General features: G+C 38.5%; 1 protein-coding gene across 6 annotated transcripts; it reads left to right on the plus strand.

The window, feature by feature from the left end:
- Positions 1-81: 81 nt before the first annotated feature.
- PSEN1 (presenilin 1) lies at positions 82-25904 on the plus strand. Of its 6 annotated transcripts, none has more exons than XM_061376455.1 (12): positions 82-204; positions 3235-3378; positions 5196-5234; positions 7972-8225; positions 9562-9703; positions 12786-12853; positions 14145-14365; positions 16453-16551; positions 17834-17920; positions 18706-18879; positions 20910-21028; positions 23124-25904. In XM_061376455.1, the coding sequence occupies exons 2-12, from the start codon at positions 3295-3297 to the stop codon at positions 23157-23159; spliced, it is 1323 nt and encodes a 440-aa protein (XP_061232439.1). In that variant the 5' UTR covers positions 82-204; positions 3235-3294; the 3' UTR covers positions 23160-25904. The 6 variants fall into 6 exon arrangements, with proteins under 6 accessions (XP_061232439.1, XP_061232434.1, XP_061232436.1 ...); XM_061376450.1 differs by lacking the exon at positions 23124-25904 and adding an exon at positions 21338-22346; XM_061376451.1 differs by lacking the exons at positions 82-204; positions 23124-25904 and adding exons at positions 811-833; positions 21338-22346.
- Positions 25905-26896: the final 992 nt, after the last annotated feature.

Consider the following 26896-nt stretch of genomic DNA (forward strand, 5'->3'; position numbering starts at 1 on the left):
TTCTGGTTGCGGAGGTGCGTGCTGGCGGACGGCAGGTGCCGGGCGGCTCCCTGGCCTGGCGGTGCCGCTCAGCAGCGGTTCGCGGCTGTCGCCATCGGAAGTGAGGTCGCGGTGGAGGGCGGGGCCCGGGCCGGAAGCGAGCGGGGCCGGGCTGCGGGGCGGAGGGGAGTCGGTGGCGGGGCCCGCGGGAGGGGCGACGTGCAGGTGGGTGTGTGGGGCGCCGGGCAGCCCGGGTCACGTCAACCTCGGGGGTCGTGGGCGCCCGCTGGGATGGGCTGAGTGTGGGGTGGGCTCTCAGGGCCACCCGGGACAGGGCCCGGCGGGCCGGGTTGGTGGTTCGTGGGGCGGCCGGGACCGGTGTTTGTGCGAGCTCTTGGCCGCGGGCAGGGGCGCGGTCCCTAACTCCTCCCGCGGCCGGAGCGGGACAGAGGTGGGCGGTGAAGAGGAGTGGAGCTACGGCAGTAAGACTGCTCGGGGCGCCGGTGGCGCCGAGCGGTGTTGGGTAGGGTCCCAGCCCCTCAGCCCCCCCCACCACAGGGCCTCCCGTCACTCGCGGCCTATGTGGGAGCCGGCGGGGTAGCCGCTCGCCTTGTCCGGGTCCCCGTGCCGGGTCGGCCGAGGCAGTGCTCAGGGCCGGGCAAGGCTGAGGGCGAGCTTCGTGGGGCGCTCGGTGTCCCCAGGAAGGCAGTGGCTGCTGCTCACTGGAGGGAGAAGGCAGGGGTTAACCGTGCCGCACCGATGGATACTTGCCTGCTGTTCTCTCAGGTAGTTGTAGAGCTTCTTCTTGTGTTACTAAAGCCTCTTAGGCAAAATAATGTATGAAAGCTATAGCTGTAAGTAAATCCTGGGTTTTGTACTAAAGAGAACCAAAGGAAGAACTTTTCTAGGCAGGCTGTTTTATCATTAACAGCTTTATTAGGAAAAATAATGCTTTGGTGAGCTCGTTTTCTGGTAAAACAGGTAAAAAATTATGCCTCTTTAGGCAGAATTGATTTATAGATTTCATTCTTTCATAGTTAAATTGAGTGTGCATTTGTTGAAAAAAAAATGGAAAAATAAAGCTGTTTGTCCTGAATCCATGTTCTGAGCTCTGAAGTTTTCAAACAGGATTATTTTAACAAACCATAAGTTTTGAGGCCTGGTAGGCACTGTCATTCAGGCTATGGTGTAATTTTTCTGTCAGTTTTCTCCCTTTCTCTCTGTTACTCTGAGTGGTTCTGGTCATTTTGTGGTGGTTTTCTTTACCAGTCTTTACCTAGAATTTTGTGGGTTGATGGTTTTGTTTTTTCCTCCCCTCTCCTATAATTTTAATTAAACTAGAATTTTGACATTCTGGTATGTTGAAAATCTCATTCAGATACTCCACATTTGGATAAAAATACTTAACTTTTTCCTGAGTGGTGGCCCTGTCACTGAGAATTTTTACCAGTGGCAGCCTTAAATCAACATTGTTTATATTCTGTAGCCCAGTCAAAGAATTAGTGCAAAAACTTTAAAACCAGCACAATGCCTGTTTATTTCCATCTAATCTTACATTTAATTATATTGTAAGTTAGATGTGCTTTATTTTTAATTACAAATGTAGAAGTGAGCCATTCTAGTGAAAGCTACAGTACATTGTCTTTTGTTTTCCAAACAGTTTGCATGCTCCCACTAGACTGGTTAAATTGGTGTTTCTTCCTAATGGCTCTTTAGTGCAAGCTACATCCCTGTTGAAGTTAGTAAGTGCTATGCACTAGTCTTGTAAGATAAGTATTTATTTCCAAGTAGAGAACTGGCTTTTGTATTTTACCATGTATGAAAATAGATGTCACTCCCTTTTCATGGTGCTGTCTTACAGCACTTGTGGCTTGCTGGTGCCAAAGCTGAGAAGCCTTACATTGTAGTGTCCTCTCTTGTATGAGTTTTTTGAGATCACTTCATACATTAGTTAAGTATACTAAACCAGCAGAAAAATATTCTTGTTTTCTTTTCCTGGATTTGTTTTCTTCCATTTTGTAAATAAAATGTAATTTTATTTATCAGTCCTCTACTGTAGTAGAGGACTGATACGTGCTGGAGTTGGCACAAGGAGCACAAGGAGCTGCCTGGGATGGAAGTGGGGACTGGCATTCCATCCTTGAGGCAGTGGTTTATTCACTTTCCTGGGTTTTGTGTAACCAAGCCAGTGATTTATCTAGCCTTACTCATTGTTTCTTCAACTTAATGTGTTTTTGTTTTGGTTTGGTTTTTGAAACTTAGGTAGCTATGTCACCCTGCTTCCTCTTCCCTTTATATTGCTTTCTTCTCCTTTGTTAGGGAGCATATAGTTTATTAATGTTTGCACAGGAAAATGTTAGCATGTGACTTTTTTTTGTAGAGGAATGTATAAAGCTGTTACAAGCATATGGGATAAACAATGGATTTAAACTTAAAAAGGGGAAGTTCGTGTTAGATATAAGGAAGAAGTTCTTTGCTGTGAGGGTGGTGAAAGGCTGGCACAGGTTGCATGAAGAAGTGGTAAGTGCTCCATCCCTGGCAGTGTTCAGGGACAGGGTGGACACAGCCTTGGGTGACATGGTGTAGCATGAGGCGTCCCTGCCCATGGCAGAGGGGTTGGAACTAGGTGATCTTAAAGTCCCTTCCAGCCCAAACCATTCAAACAATCTATGATTCTATTTGTATGTTTACTGATAGAGAATTTAGCTGATACAGAAAACTTAACACAAGGAGAAATGAATGAACATTACTTCTTGAGGCTCAGCTCAAATACTGTTCTCCATAGATTGCTCTTGGGGCATTACATTAAAGTGTTAAAAGATACATCCAGATTTTAAAGGATCAAGTGTAACTCAGTCGTCTGTGCTTGAAGATTCCCCTTGGGCTTATCAGGAATCCAAAACCAAACAACTTGGAGCAGTTGTACTCCGCGGAGATAGAAACATGAAAGAGCTCTGACACTAAGCATGCAGTGCGTCTTATTTGTTGCACAAGAAGGAATAGAAAACTGGTTTGAATTACTAGTATTGTTGGGTTACTTCTGTGGGTGATTAACTAATTTGAAAACACGTAGACACTTATTTTTATGCTGGAAAATCCATATTGCTACTCCTTAGTAGATGTGATACAATTGTGATGGTGTAGGTGGAAAATCGTTGTCTTTGCTCTATGTGAACTCTAAAAATCGGGGTAGGGAGGGAATAGAGAGCCTGGTCATATAAGAACAAAGACTTTTACACATCTTTTTCCTTTCAGCATCTCAAGAAGAAAGAGCTGTTCTGTGCATAAATAAGTGATTTCCAGAGGACAGACCCAATGACAGAACTATCTGCGCATTTACCCCAGTTTCAGCATGGGCAGCTGACAGAAAACTTCCCTGATAACCACCTCAGCAACACTGTACGTAAGAATCTTATTACCTGGTAGCAGTTAAATCAGCATGAGTAATGAGTGTGGATGAACATAGAGTTCAGAATGCTAGAAATCTGTCTGGGAGTAGTTGTCTCTCATCTGGACTGTTGTGGTGATAAGATGCTGAAAGAAATATTCTGTAAAATATAATCTGATGTTCCAAATTAATTTTTATATACAGATAAGACTTCCTCAGTTTAAAGTGGTGTTAGAATGTCCAAGCCCTCAAGAAAAATAAGAAAATGGGGTGAGTGGAATGCTCCCGTGTCAAACATTGGCCTTTAGAGGATTTAGTGGACTCTTGTTCTAGCCTAGCTGTGGTCTGCTCAATTCATAGGTTTCTCACTCAGTTCATTTTAGTCTAGGTAGAACTTGAAGCCTGGGTTTTGTTGCTGTTGCTTGGAGGACTGCTGTGCAGGAAGAGCAGCACTGTCTTGTCTGTGAATAATTGTTAAGGTGCTTTCAGAGTTCTTGAGGTTTTTGTGGGAAGGGGGAACTCAAACCATAAACTTTCATGAGATTGCTTTGAAAGATCTGTTGCTCAGACTGTATCCACTGTACCACTTTTGTTTTGGTAAAAAAAAGTTTAGATGATCTGTTTAGGTGTGGTCCTCAGGCTCTTGGATTTGTCATGCTCAGTTCTTTGTTCTTTTATAGCTCTTAAATATCAGGTTTCCCTGTGACACAGAAATGCTCTTGTAAGGCTGGGCCACTTGTAGCCATATTTATGGCAGCGATTCAAGAGAATATTTTAATCCCTACTCTAACTCTTCTACACAGTCCAGGATTTTTAAAAGTCCTTTGTTTTATCCCAAATGGGCAACCTGGTTTATCAGTAAAAATAAAAAAAAACAGACATCTGAAAATTTATTTTTAAATAAAAAAATCAGTCGGATTAAAACCTTACTGTTTGTAAGAAACTGTTAATAAAAATTGAGAAGTGGAAACTTTCCTACTGTGTGCTCTGTGAGAGAATGAAAAAGGCTTTTTTTCCTCTTGAACAGGTGAGAGATTAACTTTTATTGAACACTTCTGCCAGATAAAAAGGCAGAGCTCAGTGATAAACTGTGGGCTCACCATCCTTGCAGATGCACACATTCTTACAGGAGCAAGGTGATGCTCCTTCCTAGTAACGGGGGGGGCAGATACTTCTGTTCTCACTAACAGATTGTACTGATGAATTACTACTACTTGTGCTGCTTTTTTCCATGTTTTAAGTGTAACTCTAGGTGTGGTTTCAATACATAGTTGTAATGGTTTTTCTCACCTACACACATCCACTTTATTTTTGTGAAACATACAAAAATGCTTTCCCGCTTAAGGGTATCCAGCTTCTGTGGCTAACAGAGTGTGAATGAACACTAAGTACTATAATTTGCCATCTATTCATCCAGTCACACCCCAGGAGTTCAGAACAGTCTTCAGTGTGTGTCACTGTATCATGACCTTTAAATTTAAATGGTGTATGTGAGAACTAGCAAGGTTTGTGCCCACTGTCAGGCAAAGCAGTCTGCTCCTGATGCATATATCTGGATTTAATAAATAAAAACTTATCGAATGTGCTAGGTGTTTATCTCTTGGTTCAGGGGCGTTGCTCTGGGTTTGCTATTAACTATTTTACTGATAGGAAAAAAACACATTAGCACTTTGCTTTTGATACTGTTTATTCACCTGAAAGCACATAGTTCATAACTTAATTTGCTTACGGTGTTACAACAGGTGTTACTGACATTTTAGCTTCAGAATTTTCACTTTTAACAATGTCTGAGGAAAGCGAAGAGTCTGTTCCTTTGCTTCCACTTCAGCAAGAGTCCATGGCTTCTGCTCTGTTTAATACTGATCAGGTAGGATATGAGTGCACTTTGTTCTTTTAAGCAGTGGGGCACATGCATGTCACCTGTACACTTCAGCAGCCTGAAAGGACAACTTTTTCCCTAGTTTTAACAGCAAACGAGAGGATAACTCTTACAACTCTTTTGATGCTGATCTGCTTGTCATGCACTGTGTATTAGTACGTAAAGACATTTTGTGGTTGCATCTTTGTTCTTAACTAGTGAAGGGAATAAAATGGCACATCTTGTCTAATTTCTTCAATTTTTTTCTTTCTGTTTGAGTTTGCAGTTTTTTGTAGTGGTGTGCTAGTTAATCAGGCTATTCTTTTGGCTCTTTCTGTGTTGTGCTTTGCAAAGCTGTGGATTTTTTTCCACTTTTACATTTTTATGCCTGAGATAGCGGTAATGGCTTCCTTGTACAGGGCTGCTAATACAGCAGAAAAAGAGCACCATATTCTGCAGGCGTGCAGAAACCTAAATACTAGGTCTGCTTTACTTGTGAAGTGTTCCAAGGCTCTTATCATCTCCAACATAGTATCACTTATGATCATTTCAAGCAGATTATTTAGGCAGACAAGTTTATTGTTATCTTAGGCTGAGAGAAATGGAGTAGGTTACTGTCAAAGTGAAAAAAATGTTACATTTCAGCTATAATCTATATAGGAGGAGGCAGCCAGCATGTCAGAATAATTAAACGCGACCTCTTTGCATTCTTCCATATTGCTGTTTCTACCTGATTTTGAATAATTCTGTGTGAGGACTTTACACGAAATTCCAAGTGATTTATAATGAATCTTTCATTTAATAAGAAATAATATTGAACAGAGTATCTTAAATGATACTAAATTCAAAATAAGGTTAAAACCTTAAGTCTCAAAATCTGTTTGCCTGCTAGTTTCAATTATTTAGCTAAGAGAGTTTTAGACTTCTTTTTCCTCCCCTTATATTCATTTTCTTTTTTGAAAAAAAAAAAACCCAACAAAGCAAATCTTCCATGAGGACAGTTCTTGAAACCCTGCTTAGCCTTGATCCTGAGGATACCACAGAAAAGGAGTAAATAGGGAAAGTGTTTGGTGTGTATTGTTACTTAGTGATGTTTTTTAAAAGCAATTTTTTCATGAGTTGGGGAAGTTGTATAGCTTCAACAAAGGTTTCAGCAGTGTCAGTGTTTGCAGTTCAAAGTCCAGGCACTTGTACTCCTTAATCACTTAAGTGCTTTTGAAAACCTTTATGTGAGTTCCTGAGCGTAGACTTGACATCTGATCTTTTCAGAGGGTGGAGCTGGGAAAATCCTGTATAAAAAATCTGTGAAATGATTATTGATTTATCAAAAACTCACAGTGAATTGATGAGATATAAGTTATGGTTGTAAATGCTGTTAAGAACAGGTAATGAGACTTTAACATTGTATGTATAAGGAAAAAATTACTTGTGTAAGCAGAAATTCATTAGGTTATTTTCAATGCCCTATCTCATGTCTAGAGCAATTTTACTTAATGAGTGGTATTTCTTCCTTCAGCTTGTTGTACATTTTAATCTAATAGTGCACTTAATCAAACTGAACTGTTTTTGAAGTAATTCTGAAGAAATCAGATTAATTAGGTAAGGGGTCAAAAATATGTAAGTTCTCTAATGTTAAACCTCTTGAGCGGAGGAAGTAGAAACGGTACAGCATTGGCTGTAGACAGCAATGCAGTAAAAAAAAAAAAGTAGTCTTACTATTGCATTTTGGGGCTTGTTTACAGTGACGGGTAAACATAAAATGGTTTTGTTTCTTTGTAGTCCACAACAGGTGAAACATAGGTTAGTCTCCTGTTGTGTTCTCTGCATATGTACACTGTATATAAAAGGCTGAATGTCCCCTGCTGATGGGACTTCTTGCAGAGGGGCAAAAGGTATGAGACACCAGGAGGAGTGCAGACCCCATCATTTAGTTGTAGGTGTTATTTCCAGTCTGGTTTTGCTTGTGGTTAACCTTAATTCCATTGAAAGTTTACCTCTGTCCTTGTGTTCAAATTATACTCTTGTTGTTTCATATAGCAGCATCAGGAAAGCTAGGAGGCTCTTTTGTATTTGTTAACAGGAGCGTTGGAATTTCTTCAATGCCAGTAAAGGGTTGTGTTGGTAGTATCCTTGGGAAAGGAGAGAAAGAATCTGCACGCTTAGCTCATCATGCTAAATCTCTGGATCAAATCTCAGTACAAAGACCGAGAATTACCTGAGTTTGATCACCATTTCTGTGTCATTCTTCTCCCTAAAAATGTGGGAACACAGTGCCTCTTGAAACTCCATTTAATATATTCTAGTTAGTGTACAGTAGTGGGAGTAATATGGTAAAGACAGGAATTTTCTTGGGATTTTCATGGAGTTAGGTTCATAAATATCTGTCATTTCTAGGAACAGATACAGTTAATTCTTGTGAAGCTGAGAGTAATCTTCTATCGTGTACTGTTGTATGAACTGTAGTTTGGACCAAGGGGAAAAAGCTATTGGTCTTTATTCAGCTTTAAAGGAAAGGAGATGTAGGCTGTTAGATGCAGCTAGCCTACTTTCAGCTTTTGCTTCTAACATCACCCTGTGCTCCCATTCTTTTGATAACTATGTGATGCAGTTAATTACTACTGTTTAAGTCCTTGCTGAGCCAAGTGTTCCTGACAGTAAATATTGTCTTACGTGTATTCCTTTTGCTTTGTGTACAGGAGTATAATTGTGGATAGTTGCTGAGGAGACTGGGTTTTGTGTGTTGCAGAATGACAGTTGTGAGAGACGTCGCCATGATAATAGTGAGCGCAGAAGAAATGACAATCCTGACTCTGAGACCAATGGGCAGCCACAAAACATTCAGCAAGTGGTGGAACAAGATGAAGAAGAAGATGAGGAGCTGACACTGAAATATGGCGCAAAACATGTGATTATGTTGTTTGTACCTGTCACACTTTGCATGGTGGTCGTTGTTGCAACCATCAAGTCTGTCAGCTTTTACACACGCAAGGATGGACAGCTGTATGTATCATTTTCCCCCCAATCTTTTTAATGGACTAATTTAGAAAATTTTCCATAATCTCCATTTCTTTGTGAGTCTAATTCAAGCAGGGAACTCCATCTTGCCTCCCTTTCCCTTTCACCAGGCCAAAGATGGTTTTGTTTTATTCCATCCAGAAACCAGACTCTCTCTTTGTGGTACTATTGACATTTGTTTTCTGTCTGGTGACCAGTCAGGTTAATGTGATTGTTATGACTTCATTCAAATCCTAGTTCTCATTTTAAGACTTCATCATGCCCTGTGGTATTTAGAGAATAAACTGAAACCTGAGTCAAAACCATTTCGGTTGTACTCTGCTACAATGCAAACATTTTGGAAAAGGAAGAAGCTACTCATTTAAATGAAGTAATAGCTATGCCAAGTTCTAATTTTATCTATGCTGTTTGATAAATAAATCCAAATGGAAGAGGAAAACAGCTTTTGAAGTTCACTTCGGTTGGATCTACAGAAATTTTTCTGGCAGGTTTCCTATATAGAAAATGGTTTTTGTTTTGTTTTGTTTTTTTTTTGGGGGGGAGGTGTTTGTTGGTTTGGTTTTTGTTGTTTGGTGGTTTGGTGTTTTTATTTGGTAAAATATGTCAAAAAAAGGCAATTTCAATGAAAGCTGATTTGAGAGAAAGGAACAAAGGAAGAGCACTGAACCTGTCACAACCTGCAGCAAATCAGTCTAAATATTCCCTTGTGAAAACATTCAGACAAGATGGTTCAAAGTGTGTTTGCCTTTGAAATGTTTGTGTAACATAAGCATGTTGTAAAATGCTTCAATAAAACACAGAGCTCTTTCTCTACATCAAAGCTTTTAATCAAGGAATTATTTTTCTTTAGGTTTTTATTTATGGTAGGTGTTCTCACCCACCAGTGAAGTGTTTTCCCCAGCGTCTTGTATTTTTTTAAGACAGTTGAGTCCATACTTTGGTTTGCTGAAATCACTGGGGGATCCTTTCACTGCAAATCCAGTAGATGGTGTGCTCATAAAGGTCTGGCTGCAGTAGTAGTCTAATGACTCATAGTATGCAAGTAATTCTGTCAAACGACGTTGTGGTCTGGTTTTTTGCTTGTTCTATAAAATATAGTAATAATCTAAGAATGTAGGAAAGGCAAGTCTTCTACGGATTTTTTAATTAAATTTTGCCTAATATGATACTATGCCACCTTTCACATTTTGCCCAAGTAGAAAATAGGTGTTCCTCTTACAGCTCTGAATTGAAAGATCAATGCAATTTCAGTTGATGTTTGCCTCATGTACCAGAAACATCTGCATTCAGTGGCATTTCAGTTGACTCTTTGTTGTTGTAGCATCTACACTCCTTTCACAGAAGAGACAGAGACAGTAGGACAGAGAGCCCTGAATTCAATTCTCAACGCGGCTATCATGATCAGTGTTATCATTGTCATGACCATACTCCTGGTTGTGCTTTACAAATACAGGTGCTACAAGGTGAGTATAAATATAGCTGACCTGAGTAATTGTGCTATTTTTTTAGTACAGATTATTGTGAATGGAACAAAATGAAGAGTGTTATCAAGGATGAGTGAACAAGTGTAGCAGAATTGGTGATTCAGTTTACTGTTTCAGTTTTGTGGCTACTGTTCCTTTGATGCAGCAGGAGACATCAGCCCAGTGCTAAATCTGCTGGCTCTTTTGTCAGTTAGAATTGGGGTACCATTGCTTCCTATTGCTGTGAAATACCCATGTACTGAAATCTTCCTGAAGTCAAGAACTTAAAAAGTACAGACCTGGTCCTACCATTTGAAATCTGTCCAGGACCTCAGGGCCTTTTCCCCTCCCCTCTCCCAGCCCTACCCCAGTACAGAAGTCTCCAAACAGTGTGATGTGTGCATGGCTGTACATGCCAGACAATATCCTTATAGCAAACACAGAGACACTAAACACTAAGGCTCTTTTGTAAAAGACTTCAATCATATGATGATGTAATCTAGGCAAGTCCAGGCTGAGGATAAATAATTGCAGTGTCACCTGCCTGGGAGGAGTTGTTTGTGAAAATTCCTGGTAGCCTTTTGGTTTTAATGACGAATTTGACAAGGCTTGGCCTAGTAAAACTTCCCAGTATGCAGCCAGAACCTTGAACCTGTTTAATGATTGTAAAACGTAGTGGAATCCATGCACTGGCTCAAAGCTTTGCTTCACTTTATTTTATCACCAGGAGGGGGGAATGGTTTTGGTCTTTTTATGGCTGTAGGTGAAACCCTTTTTCAAAGTATCTGTGAAGTGACTGGATAAATTATTTTTGCCTGAATCTGCATACAGCTTGGAATGTGGTGGGTTTTTTTGAGGTATAGACTTTTGTTTTATCACATTATGGTGTTAAATCTGGACTGAGAGTTTTCTTTTTAAATTGCCAATTCTGGCCATTCTAATGAAGTCAAATAACTGATATACTTCAGCTAGGTTCCTTAGCACCCAGTGGGTTCTCCTTAGGTGCTGAAGGCATCAACTATTTTTTATGAAGCTTTTCACATTTCTGGCTTCCTTCTTGACCTTGCAAATAACTGCACATTCTTCTTACAAAAATAATTGCTGTAGTAAAAAACTTAGAATGATCAGACAACAGAAATTTTCTGTAGTTAAGTTTTATGCTAATTAAAAGAAATATGACTTATTTTTATAATTGCTAACAGTGTATTTTTGTGCTGCTATACCAGAATGCTGTAAAATGTAGTTACATGTCCATCTCAATGTATTTTGCATGCAGTATGTAGTCTAGATTATGGGATAATCTTGAAACTACCTCTAGTACTGCGGACAATAGTTATGCAAAGTGTGTGCAAACTGCCTTGGTGCTAATGGCCTTGGGGTTTGATATTATTAATGTTTTATTGTTTAGTAGAATGAAACAGTAGTATTCACTTTAATTTCTTAAGTGGTAAAAAAGTTTAAGAGCTTATACTACAAATATAATAACTACACCTAGAAGTTGTGTTGTTATTAAAGGAAAAAAGTGGTTTCAACTGATTTTACAGAGAATTAAAATTCCTCTTTTTATGTCACTACCTAGATATTTAGGTAGCTTTACAAGCTGTTTGAAAGTTGTATTCCGTTTCAGATATCTTTCAGTCTTCAGCTTTAGTACATTTTCTTCCCTCCCCACTAGCTCTGAGTGACAGTTCAACTGATTGAGACAGATACTTTGGCAGTTTTCCAGCAGCATCTTTACAGGCACCATGCTTAATTACGTATGGGAAATGAAGTCTTTTAGAGACTATACTAGGAAATATGGAAAGCCAGTCTGTTGGATTAGCAAGTTAAATGATAAGTTTTATTAGGTTGAAGGTTGAATTTGAACCTGTTTTGAAAGACTGCGAAGGATGAGAACGAATGTTTCAAAAATCGCTGGGAATTTAAAAAATGCTTATGAAAAAGGTAGTATAAGCTAAATGTTCTAAATTACAAGCTAACAGTTAAGATTATTAATTTGCTGGCAAAGTCTAGTTGCCTCATGTAAATATGATTCGTTTAGTCTGTGCACATGTGCTTTACTTCTTACTTTTGCAAAATACTTCAGAAACTATGCCATAAGATAAATTCTACTACACATCTTTCAGAAGAGAAAAAGATAACACAGTTTCTAAACACTTTCTGAATCCTTCAGTCTGGTGAACATACATAGCTAATTTTCCATTAAGCATGTCTAATTGAAGCATGATTTCTTACGCAGCTTGAATTTCTAGATTACTACTTCTGAGTGGTTTTGTACTTGCAGTGTTGGGTCTGGTTTTATATGTAGGATTCTGTGCTGGGAATTTGACAAATATGTTTCATTCTCAATTTAGATGTTACAAAAGCTATGGGTCTCTTAAATCTTAATTTTTAATTTTGCACAGTAATATACAAATGTGCTGTGCACTTTTGTGAGTGTGAAGTCTGTGTGTCTGTCTTTTCCAGGGTTAAATCTGTGCATGTTTCCACTGACTACAGCCCTGAACTGTTTTTTGTTAAATTGCTGGGCATGTGTATCTGCTCTCATATCAGAATTAAGGGTTGTCTGTAGATGATTGATATATATTCGTATGAGAATATATAAATCCTTATATAGTTATTCATCAATGGCATGCTAATCCTGAATTTCAGCAGATAAGAACTGAAGGTTTTTCTCTGTTCCAGCATTTAATTTTATAACTGTATTCTGAAAATGTCTTAAATCAGATCAAGCTCTTTAACTGCACAAAAATGAACCGTGTTTTCCATCTGTGTTAATACTGGATACTTCTGCTATTAATGTGACTTATCAAAATGGCCTAAAAAATATGCGGACAGTAGTTTTCACTGTATAGCGCCTCTATCAAAAGATCACAAAGCACTTACAGTTCATAAGTGTAAATTGAAATACAGTAATGTGTGTAGGCTAAATATGAACTTATCAAAAACCAAAAGAGAGCTATCTTGAGTATTAACTTTCTTGCTTAAATAAAAATGGAAAATAAAAGCATTTTTAAGTAGATACTAATTTAAAAAGAAAAACCAAATCTTAAAAGAATCTGTACTGATATCTTTTATTCAGGTGATCCATGGCTGGCTTATAATTTCTTCTCTTTTGCTGCTTTTCTTTTTCTCATTCATCTACCTGGGGTAAGTGAACTAAAGCATTAATACGCTATTTTTAATGTCTCACTTTATTTATTTTAGAACTAGTCCTTGAATCTTAAGAAGAATGCCAGTGAGTAAACTATTGCAATGAAATTTTTAGTTTTATATAGTTCTATAGAGTACACATAAAAGAGAGATTTATGGGTTTACGGTGCCTCTGATATACAGAAGTTGTCCATCATGTGCATCACTAAAATAAGCTGTCTTCTACAGGGTAGCTTATTCTGTTAGCATATCTTCTGATAACTTTAATTTTTCATAGCCATATGACTCAAGAGTGGTTGTTTACTTTGTGGCTTTGGTGGTGGGCTGTATATGCAAAGGCTGTTTGCATGCGAGTGTCAGGAAAGAATCAGCTGAAAAGAACTGCCTCTCTCACCAAAATATGTTCCATGTTTTTCTTTTCAAATTTGGAAGCATGCCTTTATCCAGACATCAAGAAAAGTTGTTCATAATAGTTGGCATTTTCTAAAACAAGCAACCTGATCAGGATTTGTAACTGGAGTTATGCCACAGAGCTATTACACTTCTGTATATTTTTGTACCACTTAATGACAGGTACACTTCTTTTTGAAGAAGCTTGTTTAATTTGGACAATAGGGGGAGAAAGTGGTGTTCTTTCAGTCACTTAATTTTTGCCAAAAGTGATCAATGATGCCTTTTTCTGGTCAGTATTTTCTCTAACCTTATTAACAACTTTTGAAATACAAAGCAATGTGTGCTGCACAAGTGCAGTGGAGGCAAGTTGCCAGTCTCACCTCCTTTTGGTTTGGGTTGGAGCTAGCACTTTTCCATGAACATGTGTGAGCAGAAAGACTAAAGGCTTTCCTTCTTCCTTCTGATGTTCAGAAATCATATGTGCAGTCAGAGTGACTGGTCATAGAATCACAGAATAGTTAGGGTTGGAAAGGACCTCAAGATCTTCTAGTTCCAACCCCCCTGCCTTGGGCAGGGACACCTCACATTTGGCCATATTGCCCAAGGCTCTGTCCAGCCTAGCTGTGTCCTCTCAATTTCGGTTTTGTTTGAGAAGGAAATAAAACATTAATGATAATTTTCAGAAAAGTGAAAGAGTTGGTGTGAAACAAACACTGGTAAAACGACCCCTTTTGTGAAGAACAGGGAAGTTCTAATTGAAGGTTGAATTTTACATTTGTGCTTACATTGAGTATGAAAATTTTAAATAACAGTATTATGAAACTTGCATCTGTAACCTGTTTACATTGTTTTGAGCAAATGTGGTCCATAGTATTTTTTTTTTATTTCTTTTTAGTGAGGTTTTTAAGACATACAATGTTGCCATGGACTACATTACAGTGGCACTCATGATCTGGAACTTCGGTGTTGTGGGAATGATTTGTATTCATTGGAAGGGTCCGCTCCGGCTCCAGCAGGCATATCTCATTATGATAAGTGCTCTCATGGCCTTGGTGTTCATTAAGTACCTTCCTGAATGGACTGCATGGCTTATCCTGGCTGTCATTTCAGTGTATGGTAAGGTCTGGGGCAAGGCACAATAACAGGTATTATGGTGGGAATCTCTTCTATTCCCTGACTTTCCTGTTTGTCTGATTAGACCTTTAAAAAGATAAAGGGGGTTGGGGGGTAGTAGGAGGGTGTTGGTGTCATCCATGGCAGATAAGGTGATTACAGACTTCAGAAATAAGATTATGATCTAAACTGAGTTTGGTCCTCTGCAGCTAAGGGCTTTGTGTGACTGTGTGGTGCCATCTTCCTTCACGTTTTCCGAACTTTCTAGATTCTCTGGGGAGGAGAATTGAACTAATTCAAGAAAGGAGAAGATAAGAGACTTACGTTGCCATTTTGATCTCTTCTATGAAGGTGGAGAGTTTTTAGCTTCTCATTTTATCCAGGAATTTTTTGAAACTATTGTATGTTCAGAATTTAGGAGCTTGTTGTTGGTGTACAGTCCCGTACAAGTATTAATCTGCCTAACCTACAAATTGCTCAAATTTGTGGACATAAACAACATTCTGATCCATGTCTAGTAACGTAATGAGAAGGAAGCAAGGAGTGATTAAAGACAGTTTTAATTGCTCAAAGTCATTTTACATTTAGAAGAACATGGTTGTGAGATTTGTTTCCTTGACGTTTTTATATAAAAAGAAAATTCTTTTATATATTTTTATATAAAAAGGAAATTCTTTTATATATTTTATATATTAGACTTTTTCAGAATGATGACTGATACGTAGATGTAGTTTTTTCATAAAGCTTTAGAGGGCAGTGGACACTCGGTAAGAAGATCACTATATCCCAAATACTGATTTAGTTCTCAGGCAAGACTAAAATCCAGTTACTTAAGCATAATTAAAATATTACAGCCATGAAGATGTGCTCATAACTTGATTTTGTTTTGGAAGCATGTAAGTGTGATGAATGTGTACTCTGAAAGTCACTGATGGTGATAAAGACTGAGAATGTGTCCAGCTGTAGAAATGCAGGATTTAATAAGATTGTATTAGCTCTGGTAGGTCAGTGTACTCACTAGGTGAGCTCTCCTTTCAGAGGAAGAAAAAATGTCCCTTGTGTGTATGCTCATGGATCATAAGGCACAGAAACAAAACCTTCCCATCCCCCATTCCAGCTTCCACCCTTCATGTGACTGGAACAAATCTGAGTATTCCAAGCATTCAGCCTTCATACAGTGATTGCAAAACAAAATTACTCTTTTGGACATACTCAATAATGTGGTTATTTTCAGTATAGGGGAAGGCAAGTTTCAAAAAGCCTGTGACCCCACACTGTGAGTGCCAGATTTTATTTCAGATAAATGTAAAGACATACAGTGAGTAGAGAATTGCAAATGGTAGTAGCAAGGTTAATATTTAAGTGTTACAGATTTCTGTCCAAATATGCAAGACAAGGGAAAGGTAGCTGAGGTTGTTTATGGAGTTGCAAATTTCATTAACAAGCCATCGACATTCAGCTGAGAAAACACATGGAGCATCTGTTAGATCAGTTTTTCTTAGTGCTGTGCTTTGATCTGTGCTTTGATGAGTAACTGTTTCAGTTACCATCGTAGAGTTAATTTACAAAACAGTTATCCTCCTTTGGAATTTTTTTTTTTTTTCAGTTAATTTTTATTTGTTCACCCAGTTTCATACACTGTCCCATGAACAGGAATTGAGAGAAGCAGCAAAAAGCTGCTTTTTATTATGCTAAACATGCTTGAACACTTCTCAGATCTATGCAAGCAGAGCATTTTTCTGCAATGCTTAATAAACCTGGGTGTTTTCATGTGCACATTCACTTTTTTATCTGTAAGTGGGAATGAATATACAGGCATACCTACTTAGAAGTTATGTGAGCCTCACTTATCTGTTGTCTTAAAATTTGTTTTGGCATTAAACTTGGTTTAGGAAAAGCTTTGATAATAGAAAGCAAGCTTGGGTATTTCCAAGATGTTAGTTGAGAGCAAATAATTCACAGAAGCTAGTATTCAACTTACAAGGCAGCATACAGGTACAAAAAAATGTGATGTCCTCACTTAAGATAATATGCAATAGTAAATGTAAGCAGTTTGCAGTGGTGCAAGATCTGTTCACTCTTCCTTTCAGATTTGGTTGCTGTCCTGTGTCCTAAAGGTCCCCTTCGCATGCTAGTTGAAACGGCTCAAGAGAGAAATGAAACTCTCTTCCCAGCACTTATTTACTCCTGTAAGTACATTTCTCACTCACATGAAGTGATTTGCTCATTTTTCTGCCTTTTAGTATGGTGCTTGTCAGCTGGCATTTTTAGTCTGTTCATTGGGGCCTCAGTTTTCCTTTCATTGTTGCTTCAAAAGTGTGGAACATCTGGCTAAGATCTCCTGACATAAAACCCAGCGTGCTTTGTTACAAAACATGAACAGGAAAAATGGTAATACACCTTGTTTTGGCCAAAGAAGTGTGTCATTAGGCTGTGAATTAAGCCTATGCAAAAGGAGTTATTTGTTTTCAGAAAATATTTATGAGCTTTAAGAACTTAAACAATCTGTGTGCTACTGGAAGGGAAGAGTGAAATTGCCAGGAGGAGATTCGTTTGTAGAAACTGTTTTCTCCAGGGCTTGTCTTTTTCCATACATTGTTTCTCCCCTGCAGTTGTGAAAAATAACCCACGGAATGCAATTTGCTGTTATCACCTGTGTAACTAGTACATAGTTCCACTGTTTCTGAAGTTCCACATTAGAACTTTTTAGTTTGTACAACTAACTGTTGCTACCTCTACTGTTTTGGATAAACAGTGAAATAGGTTAATGGTCAGTCAATATGCTACTAGTGCTCCAGAAAGGCCTGTGTTTGGAAGCAGGAATTGTGCTGTAGGGGGCTACTTCAGGGACAAGGTTACAGAGAACGGGGAGGGTTTTCTTCATCTGTCACTCTTGCTGTGTTTTACTGATACTACTCACAGCTGCCTGTTCTGTTTTGTGGGGGAGAGGTTAATGCTAAGAAACCACAAACCTGAATTAAAATACACCATTTAAGTGTGACAGCATTTCATTACCTCTAGTTGGAAAGTTCTTTGTGATGGTGGGGCAAAGAACTATTGAATTTGATGCAGATACTGCCTCTGAATTGAGGTACCTCAGTACCAGCCTTAATGGACCTTTTAACTTGCAGAGAAAATAACTGATCAGTGGAAAAAAGTAATGAAGTTGTTGATTCAGATTTTCAGAGTGGGCCTCTTCGTATGTAGAAGTGTTTTCTCTGGCAACAGCTGTTGCCATTTTTTCAACATCTAGTAGAAATAAGACTTATTCTCCAAATTCTCTAAATACATGTTGTATCTGGTACTGGCTGTGTTCCAGGTATTACTGTGCTTTAATGAGAGTAAAATTGCCAGTTGCAAAAGATAGATGTATTAAAAAAAAAAAAAAAAAGAAAATGAATGAATTGATGCCATTATCTGATTAGCTGTGCTGGTGTGGGGTTGTTTGTTTTTTTTGTTGTTGTTTAATAGCAACAATGATATGGCTGGTGAACATGGCTGAGGAAGATCCAGAAGCCCAACGGAAAGCTTCCAAAAATGCTACTTATGATAAACAAGGTGAGTTTTACTTTGACAGGCCTTCATTGTTGTCATTTTATTGAAATACATGTTTATGGATATTTTGGGGTTAGCTTTTTAAGTGTTCTGACTGCTATGGAAGAGTGAAATGATGAATCTGTCAAGACCTCAAAAATGACTTGCTAATTGTGTATTCATTTTTCTGGGATCCAGGATTGTGGTGTGAAATGACTGTCAATAGGCAACTATTGACTGAGCTCAATTGCTTGTCAAATTGGGATGATATAGCATAAAGCTAACTCATATTTGTATTAAGCAGAAATGTGTCTAGGCCTCCTGGCTATGCAGCCAGTGTTTAAAAACGAGGTTTACTTGTTTACATGTATTAGTAAAGAAGAGTTTCTGAATTTAACATGCTTGAAAGGGTGTTATGTATCTGTAACTTTCAGTAACATTTTCTACTTTACTGGAAAATTACACAGTCAGTTTTGATTAAAGAAGTTAATAAATGAGAGTTTATTTCTTAAACTGTGATCTTTAAGTTAGGTCACCACAGAACTTCCACGCTGTTATTTCAAAGTACTCCTGAATACTAGGACCTGAGTGTAGCATGTAGATACTGTGACTGCAGAGTGCACTTTGACTCCTGATTGTTTAAATAAGTGAGAATGTGTTGTAATGGTGTTCACCAATGTTAAATGTTGCTAAATATTATGAAATACCTCTTTTTTCCTCATACATTCATGTTCTTACATGTGGAGAAATTGTCATGTTTTAGAAGGCACTTTTTTGAAGGTGATCTTAAATGCTTTTCTTCCTTTGAGCTCCATCAAACCAGACTCGGAATGAAGATGCTGAAGCAGATGATGGTGGATTTAGTCAGGAATGGCAGCAACAAAGGGACAATAGAATAGGACCCATTGAATCAACTCCTGAATCTCGTGCTGCTGTTCAGGCTCTACCCAGTAACTCTCAAACAAGTGAAGACCCTGAAGAACGTGAGTATGAAGTACTGTGCCCGGAAGACTTAGTTAAATCTGAAGCTAGTTAATCTTGGGTATTCTGGCTGCCCAGATAGAGTGTGCTGTGAGCTAATAGCATCAACAAAAAACTGCTCTTGCTCATGATCAGTGCTGACATGCCTCATAGAAATAGATGGAGTTGCTTTTTGGTAGCTGCAGGAGTGAGTAGTATTGGCCAAATTGCTCTCCAGTTTGATACACAGACGTAAAACTTGAAAAACACAAGCTGCTTTTAGGCCATTATACAGTCAGTTGCATTAGCTTCTTTTCCATGCAGTGTTCTGCTGTATATCATCTTTTTTGGATTTTAGGCCCTGTAAAAGCAGTCATTAATGTCTTTTGCCTCAAGATTAAACTACTGTAATCCACTCTGTAGAAAGCAATGTTTAAAACCTAACTGGAGACTGAAATGAATGCAGAATGCCAGGAGCATTATTTTTCTCCAGCCTCTTCCTGAGGTGCATCATCTTTGGAGAGCATATGACATCAGTACTTGGAGATCTGTTTTAACAGACTTGTGATTTCCAGTTGTGGTTTAACTGCTATTAAGATTTGCAAAGCTCTAAATAAATCAGGGTCTACCTCTCTGATAAACTGCTCTCCCCATGTGATGCTCTATATGATACAGGTGCCAACTACTTCCTCTGATTTTCAGGTTCTCCTTTGTTTCTAAAATTGTTCTTGAAGTAGAAGTCTATTTTTAATTTATTTTGTCCCAAAAATTCCAAATTCAGAGTGTGTTACAAATCTATTTTAATTTATAGAGCTTAGAAAAATAACATTAAGATGCAAAAAATTTAAGATTTGGGCTATTTTAGTTAGTTAAGTAGTTAACTAAAACTCTCTTCTGGTCAAACTAATGATTTTCTCCCTCCTGTATTCCTAATGCAAATAGTAATGACAGATGTGCAGCGATCCAGACTTGTTAGCCAGCATTAGCTTACTAGAAATTTGGAGCAGCTCATTAGAAATTTGGAGAGTTCACTTGTGTGGAAGGAGTTGCCTTTGCTTATTGTTCTGTCACACTGAAAGCAAGCATCAGAGTTTTGCGTCAGCAGTTTTGAGGTTGCCTTGTTTTTCCTCTGTCTTCCTCCCTGGCCCCCTTCTTTTTTCCAGTGTTCTTTTTTTTTTTCCCCCAGTGATAATCAGGCATACACCTCTTTTTGATAATTTCAGTTCTTAGAACTAAAATGAGTTTTAGGCTGGACAGTAATCAGGTAACAAAGTAAACAATAGGCCAAATGAAAACAAACAGCTGGTGACCCAAGGTTCGCCTCTCTGACTTAATATCTTGGATTAAAAGCTCAAAGTGTACTGGTGTTCAGGAAATCTTCGTTATTTTGTTTGCAGAAATAATTGAGTGTTGTGTTCCCAGAGTTGTTGCTAAAGTTGATGATTACTATTTGAAAGACTAAGACATTAACTCATAAGTTTTCCTAGACCTCACATCTTAGACTAAATATGTTGGGTTTTTGCCTTCGTGATGCACTCTGTGATCACACACAAGTGCATTTTAGAGCTGCCTTAGTAAAAATTCTGTAGGAAAACTGGGAGGGCAGTGGAACGTTTTGCTGGATATGGGTTTCTAACTGGCCAATGAAACATCATCTGCAAAGGGCTTTTTTGTATTCTCCCTCAGCCATCTTAAAGAAATTGTACTTGAGTATTCTGTTGAATATATGGTATGACAACCAAAAGTGGACATTCCCCCAACAAATATTATTACAGACATATGTGTTTGTATATATTGCATCTGTATGTATAGGGGACTAGGAATATAGAAGAATTCTGATTATAAGTTTGAGTGGTATAATGTTCCTAAGACAACTTGTTTCACAAGAGTTTTTATCGCTTGATTCAGGAGTAATGCTAGTTTTGAAAAGAAAATGTTCTTGCTAACAAGTCTAGTTAAAACATACTGTAAATCTGTATTCTCTGACACTTACTGATGTCTACTATTAGTAGATTGTCTGGTATTTAATGCTGCTATATATTCACTTTTGCAGGAGGAGTAAAGCTAGGTTTAGGAGACTTCATTTTCTACAGTGTTCTTGTCGGCAAAGCCTCCGCAACAGCAAGCGGGGACTGGAATACAACTTTAGCATGTTTTGTAGCCATATTAATTGTGAGTATGATGTAATATTATAATAGGCATAGTTTCTATTGTTTGTTGGAGACAAAGTCATAACTACTGCTATTTTTTATTTGGAATTCATTTATCTGGTGACCAGATAAATGAATGAGGAAAACTGATGAGGGTTTTAGCTGTCATCTTTGCTGGCTGTACATCTGTCACTTAAGCCTTTAGTTTAAGAAGGCATGAGCTGTATTTTGTATTTCTGTGGGAATAATGTTTGCATATATATAATCTTTTGCTTGTCAGAGTTCCCTAATTTCTCCCTATGTTTTTTGTTGTTTCTTTTTTTCCCCTCAGGGTCTGTGCCTTACACTTCTGCTTCTTGCCATCTTTAAGAAGGCCTTACCAGCTCTTCCAATCTCCATAACCTTTGGGCTAGTTTTTTATTTTGCTACAGATAACTTGGTGCAGCCCTTTATGGACCAGCTAGCATTCCATCAATTTTATATCTAGCACATTTGATGCTGGGATGGATATTTGTAGCAAATCTTCAGGAGGAAAAATGTTTTTCCTTCAGTTCTCAAGTGAGACTGAAGTTTAATACTCAAGATTCCAAGCCTGAATCATTACAACTTCCTCCAGTGGCGTGGGTTTTTGTTGGTTTGGTTGTTTTTTTTTCCTGAGACGACTGCTGCACTGAGCACCGTAAGAGCTTTTTCTGTGTGAAAATGACTTCTTCCTGATGGCTGGTCTAAACTGGGTGCTATTATATCAGAAGTAATCTGATACATGTATGTATCTCTGGTGAGGACCACCGCTATTAGAATGGCTAATGCTTCCACCAGCAATGTGATCTCTTACCACAGGTTGATTATTTTCACAGCATTAAGGGTGCTCAGGACTTCCTTGATGTTAACAGAGGAAGCTGACAAATCACAAGGAACTTGTCCCTGTAACTGCTTAAAGAGAAAAAAAAACCTAATTCAGACTTCTTCAGCAGAGATTTTTTGACAGTGGAGTCTTTGTGTAATGAGAAAGGACTTTGTAGCAATTTGACAAAGGTAGAAAGGACTCATTCTAAGAGTGTTCCATCACTTCATAGCCTCTGTGCCTGAGCATGCTTTGTTTATTAAATATAAAAGCTTTTTTTTTTTTTTTTTCCCCACACTGGAACAAGACCCTCTTCTCAGTTTTAATACTTTGAATCCTCAAGCATGGAGTGCACATTCTGTACGCGTGCTCCAGTTTATGTAGCTACTTAGACATGGACTGAATTATTTGGCATTAGTAGATCATAAGGTCCTACTTTGGATCTTATATTCTAGAAGGTCAATAAACTACATTAAAAAGCAATTTCAGGACCTACTCTCTGTGCTCTTGCAAATCATTTTACTAGAACACCATTTCAAACCCTGTGTTTGAGAGCGGTCACTAACAGCATGGACTCCATTGTTGGTGTATGTTCCTGCTATCGAATTTCTTATAAGTAGACATCTGCAACAATCCCAGATGGAGTTTAGCTCGCCAGATCTAGACACCAGAGTGCTATTAATAGCACTTCTAATGCTTCATTTAAATTTTTCCTCTTCAAAAATGTGGTATACAGTTCAGTTGACCTAAAGTATTGGTCAGTCAACCCTCTAGCACCTCAGGCTGGGCAGGGTTGGTTTTCTGGTTGGTTTTTTGTTTTCATGCATATCTTTATTGGTGAGGATACTTAAGTTGACACATTACTTAATGTTACCGATAAGCAGAATTTGTGACCACCTTCACTTTAATTAACTCTCCTGTGAGGAGCCTGGAAAAATGAAAGACAACTCAGCCACTGAAAAGAAGACAGAAGATTTTGAACTTCTTATGACAAAGAGAATTGATGCAAACCTTAAAACTGCTAAACTCTGTTTTCTTCTTCATTTGAAAAAAAAAAGAAATCTAAATAATTGCTTGGAAATGAGTCTTGTGCAAGATGAAGCTGGTTTTGCCATAGGCTCTTACTCTGTACAAATAATTTATTTTCTGAGGGAAGCATAGGGAGTGGGTGCTGTTGATGAGCATCCCATTTTACTTTCATCTTGATACTGGAGTCCCTGCCAAGTAGAAAAACCTGTCAAAATCCTGACAAGTTCCTTTTACCTTTTTTTAGGGCTTTGTTTCAGTGCCTATAGTTTCAAAGGACTGAGACACCACAGATGCTCACCAACCATTGCCCAAATAAGGGAAGAAAGGCTATGACGTAATAATCTGCTTTAAAACCAGGAAAGGTTTACTTTGATTGTCCTTGGAAACATCTGTCTCTTCTAGTATGACTTGCTAACTGCAGTGTTAGCATTTATGTTCTCATAAAATATATTGCCTTGTCTCCTTTAAAATACTTTCATTTATTATCTATTTATTTATTTATTTCACCCATGAAATAAATAAATAAATTTTATTTCAGCCAACATGGCTTCAGGAAGGGCAAGTCATGCCTGACAAATTTGATGGCCTTCTATGATGGGCCTACAGGATTGGTTGATAAGGGGAGAACAATGGACATCATCTACCTTGACTTTTACAAGGTATTTGACACTGTCCCCCATGGCATCCTTGCCTAAATTAGAGAGGCATGGGTTTGACTTGGTGGGTAAGGAACTGGCTTGATGGTCACACTCAAAGAGGTGTGGTCAGTGGCTCGATGTCAAAGTGGAGATCAGTTAATGAGTGGCATTCCTTGGGGATTGGCATTGGGACCCTGGGGTTGGAAATAAATGATCTTTAAGGTTCATTCCAACACAAACCATTCTGTGGTTCTATGATCTCATTTGTGTGATGATTTGTTATGGGTAGCATTATTAAACCAACCATATCAAAATTGCTTACACTGACTTTTCAAGTCAGACTTGCTTGTGTTTTCTAGCTTAAATCACTGTTCCGTTTTTGAAGCCTGACCCTAAAACAAGTTGTCTGTTTTGGTTTTGTCTTTTTTTTTTTTTTACAAGACTTTTACATGGTTTTATACTATTGTAACTTGTCCCTTTCCTGAGCGTTGTATCTAAGAAAATTCCCTTGTGTGTTTTATTTGGCATCCTAACTATTGTTTTGTTGTGTAGAACAGGCTTGCTAAAGAGTTGGCATCAGTTTGCCTATCTGAGCTGACTCTCAGTTAAGGGTTGTTACTTAAATGCCCTGGTTATCTTTATTATTTGGGGTTTTGGCTTAAATATGCACCATGGGAGCACTATCTCTATGAAGAGTTGCTTTAGAATCTATAGAAATGCACAAAAGCCTTTCCATATACTTGAATGGGTGTTAGATGTACAACCCAAGGAAGAGCTCAGAATCTTCAAACGCTAAATTGCCTGTCTTCCGCCCCCCAGCACTGCGTCTGCTATCCTGAAGTTTTAATTTCTGAGCTAGTGTGGAGTTACAGTGGTGGAGGCTGTAAAATTTATATTCACAGAAACTGTTCAAGTTTACGTATTTGAATGTCAAATTCAGAAGGGAATCTGCTTTTCAAGCCCAGACCGATATATGTTAAACTGCTTATTACCAAGTCTTACATACACTTTCAAAAACCAGGTGAAATTTTCTAGATTTTCCCTCTTATACCAAGTCACGGTAGCTTATGTTCCAAATGAGATCTTGCAACCAAAGATTATCTCAGTACTTGGGTCCATGATGTTCAGTTGAGAATAGTCTTTGTTTGCTTGTGGGTTGTTACTGCATAAGCATGAAGGTTGTGTCACTTTCCTCTGTCTTAAAACACCAGTCTGAGATTGTGAACCATTTCAGCTTGCCTAGCTTGGTATAGCTGAAGGACTTCAATATGTAGTCTGCATTTTTGTGAGTTTTTGTTATTATTAAATTAGTATGTTAATGACAGCACATTAGACTGTAGCTCTGAAAGAACTATTGTGTAACCCTAGTAGCTAAATTAATCTCTTTTGTGCCCAAGCAGACTGACTGGTAACTCTTGTGTGACTGTTCCAGTGTTCATGCTTTGAAACTGGGTGTCATGATAGCTTTCTCTTCCCTTTCAGCTTACATCAGTGATTAGTTTCCTTTGGCTAAGCTTCAGATAAATAAATGAGGAAAAAATAATACTGAGTTACATACTTGCCTAAAACCTTGCCACTTTCATTTCTCCTGTTTTTTTTTCCTGTTGGGTGATTTAATCCAGAGCAAAAAAGAGAGATCCCTGGAAGCTGGTCTTAATAGAAATGTGTATGATGCTGTCGTATCTACATATGGCATACACATATGGTATAGTGCTGTCTGTGGTGGCACTAAAGTTCAGATGTCATCTGTGTGAAGTGAGATTTGCAGGTATGCATGTGATACTGCAACACATACAGAATAGTTCTGACTGGGCAGATGATGACTTCTTTGAGCCAAATAACCAAGGGCTGTGCTCCACTGAAAATGTACAAAGCAAACCATAACTATTTCAGGCATAGGAGACTGGTGCTTCTTGAATATATAGATATGTATCTGTACCTGTAGCCATGTAGATATATATGTACTCTGGGCCTGTAGATGAGAAATGTTCTGCCATTAGTGCAGTCAAGACTTACATTTGCAGAAGAACATTTTGGGTGGACGGTACTGTATGACAAAACTTCTCAAAATGCTTTATTTAAAGAGACATTACTTTTGGCAGTGATGCTGTTGAAATTAGTTTAATAGACTGTGGAACATGTCTGCACTGTGATTGCATCTCAGTGGTAACTTGGTCATTGGGAACGCTGAAACATGAACTAGAATGGAATTCTACACTCAAAGCATTTGCTGTTTTCTTTTTTACAAACACTGGTTTGTACATAACCTGAATTTAATGTGAATGTTTTTTAAATGCCTTTCGTGTTCTTGATAAGTTTTTGATAGATTATTGCAAATTTTACTGTGTTTGTCTTAATTATTAAAATAAAAGTTGCATGGATCCTGACTTATCTTGTCTTTAATATATTATTTTAAAGTCATCACTTAAAGCTGTTGGAGGCCTAAACACCATAGCTGTTTTGATTCAGCATTTAATGAGTAAGATTCTTGACTTAGGACACTTAGGTACCTGCTTTATTTCCCATCAGAAGAGCTTCATGCTGATTTCTGTAAAGTACTTTCTTCTGAAAGCTGTTTTTTCTGTTCATCTGAAGTGTGAGTCCATGCCTGTTGTAGAGGCACCCATAAGGTATAATTAAACCATGAAAAAACAATATGCGATTATACTGAAACGCCATTTAACACAAAGATCATTGTTACAGAGGAAAAATACATAGGATGCGCAGAAAGAAAACATTTCAGGAACAGCAGCATGTAGTCTTACTTTGCTGCTGATTTCATATCAATACAGTTAGAAAAGAGCTTTTCCCTAGAAGCACTTTTTGTCATTATTTTTGGGAAGTATTCACTGCAAAACTCAGATCTGGCCGAGTTAACTGACTGCTATTGAAGCTGTTTCTTGGGGACTGCCTTGTGTCTGGATGGAAGGCCTGCATGGAATACCTAAAGGAAGGTACATATTGACAAGTAGAAAGTCAAGCAGAGGTGGTGGCAGGCCTCCATGGATGAACAAGGAGCTCCTCACTGAACCCAAACAGGAAGTGTAGAAGTGGTGGGAGCAGGAGCAGATGACCCAAAAGGAGCATGGAGTTTCTTTACGATCTTGCAGGGTTAGGAAACCCAGGGCCCCTCTGGAGTTGGATCTTGCACATGATATGAAGGGCAAGAAGAAAGAATTCTGCAACTATATAACAGCAAAAGTAAGACTAGGGAAAGTAAGACTAGGTGCCCACCCTGCTGAATGGGGCAGGGGAACTTACGTCAAACGGCAAGGAGGAGGCTGAGGTACTTGCTGGCAGGATTGGCCTTTAAGGAATCTCGTACTCCTGAGACCAGAGGGAAGGTCTGGAACAAGTTAGACAACCTTGGTGGAAAAGG

Source organism: Neopsephotus bourkii, unplaced genomic scaffold (genome assembly GCF_033783945.1).
Source record: "Neopsephotus bourkii isolate Nb327-2 ecotype Australia unplaced genomic scaffold, CSIRO-AGI_Nbou_v1 NB_1707, whole genome shotgun sequence".
In the NCBI taxonomy this organism is placed as follows: domain Eukaryota; kingdom Metazoa; phylum Chordata; class Aves; order Psittaciformes; family Psittacidae; genus Neopsephotus; species Neopsephotus bourkii.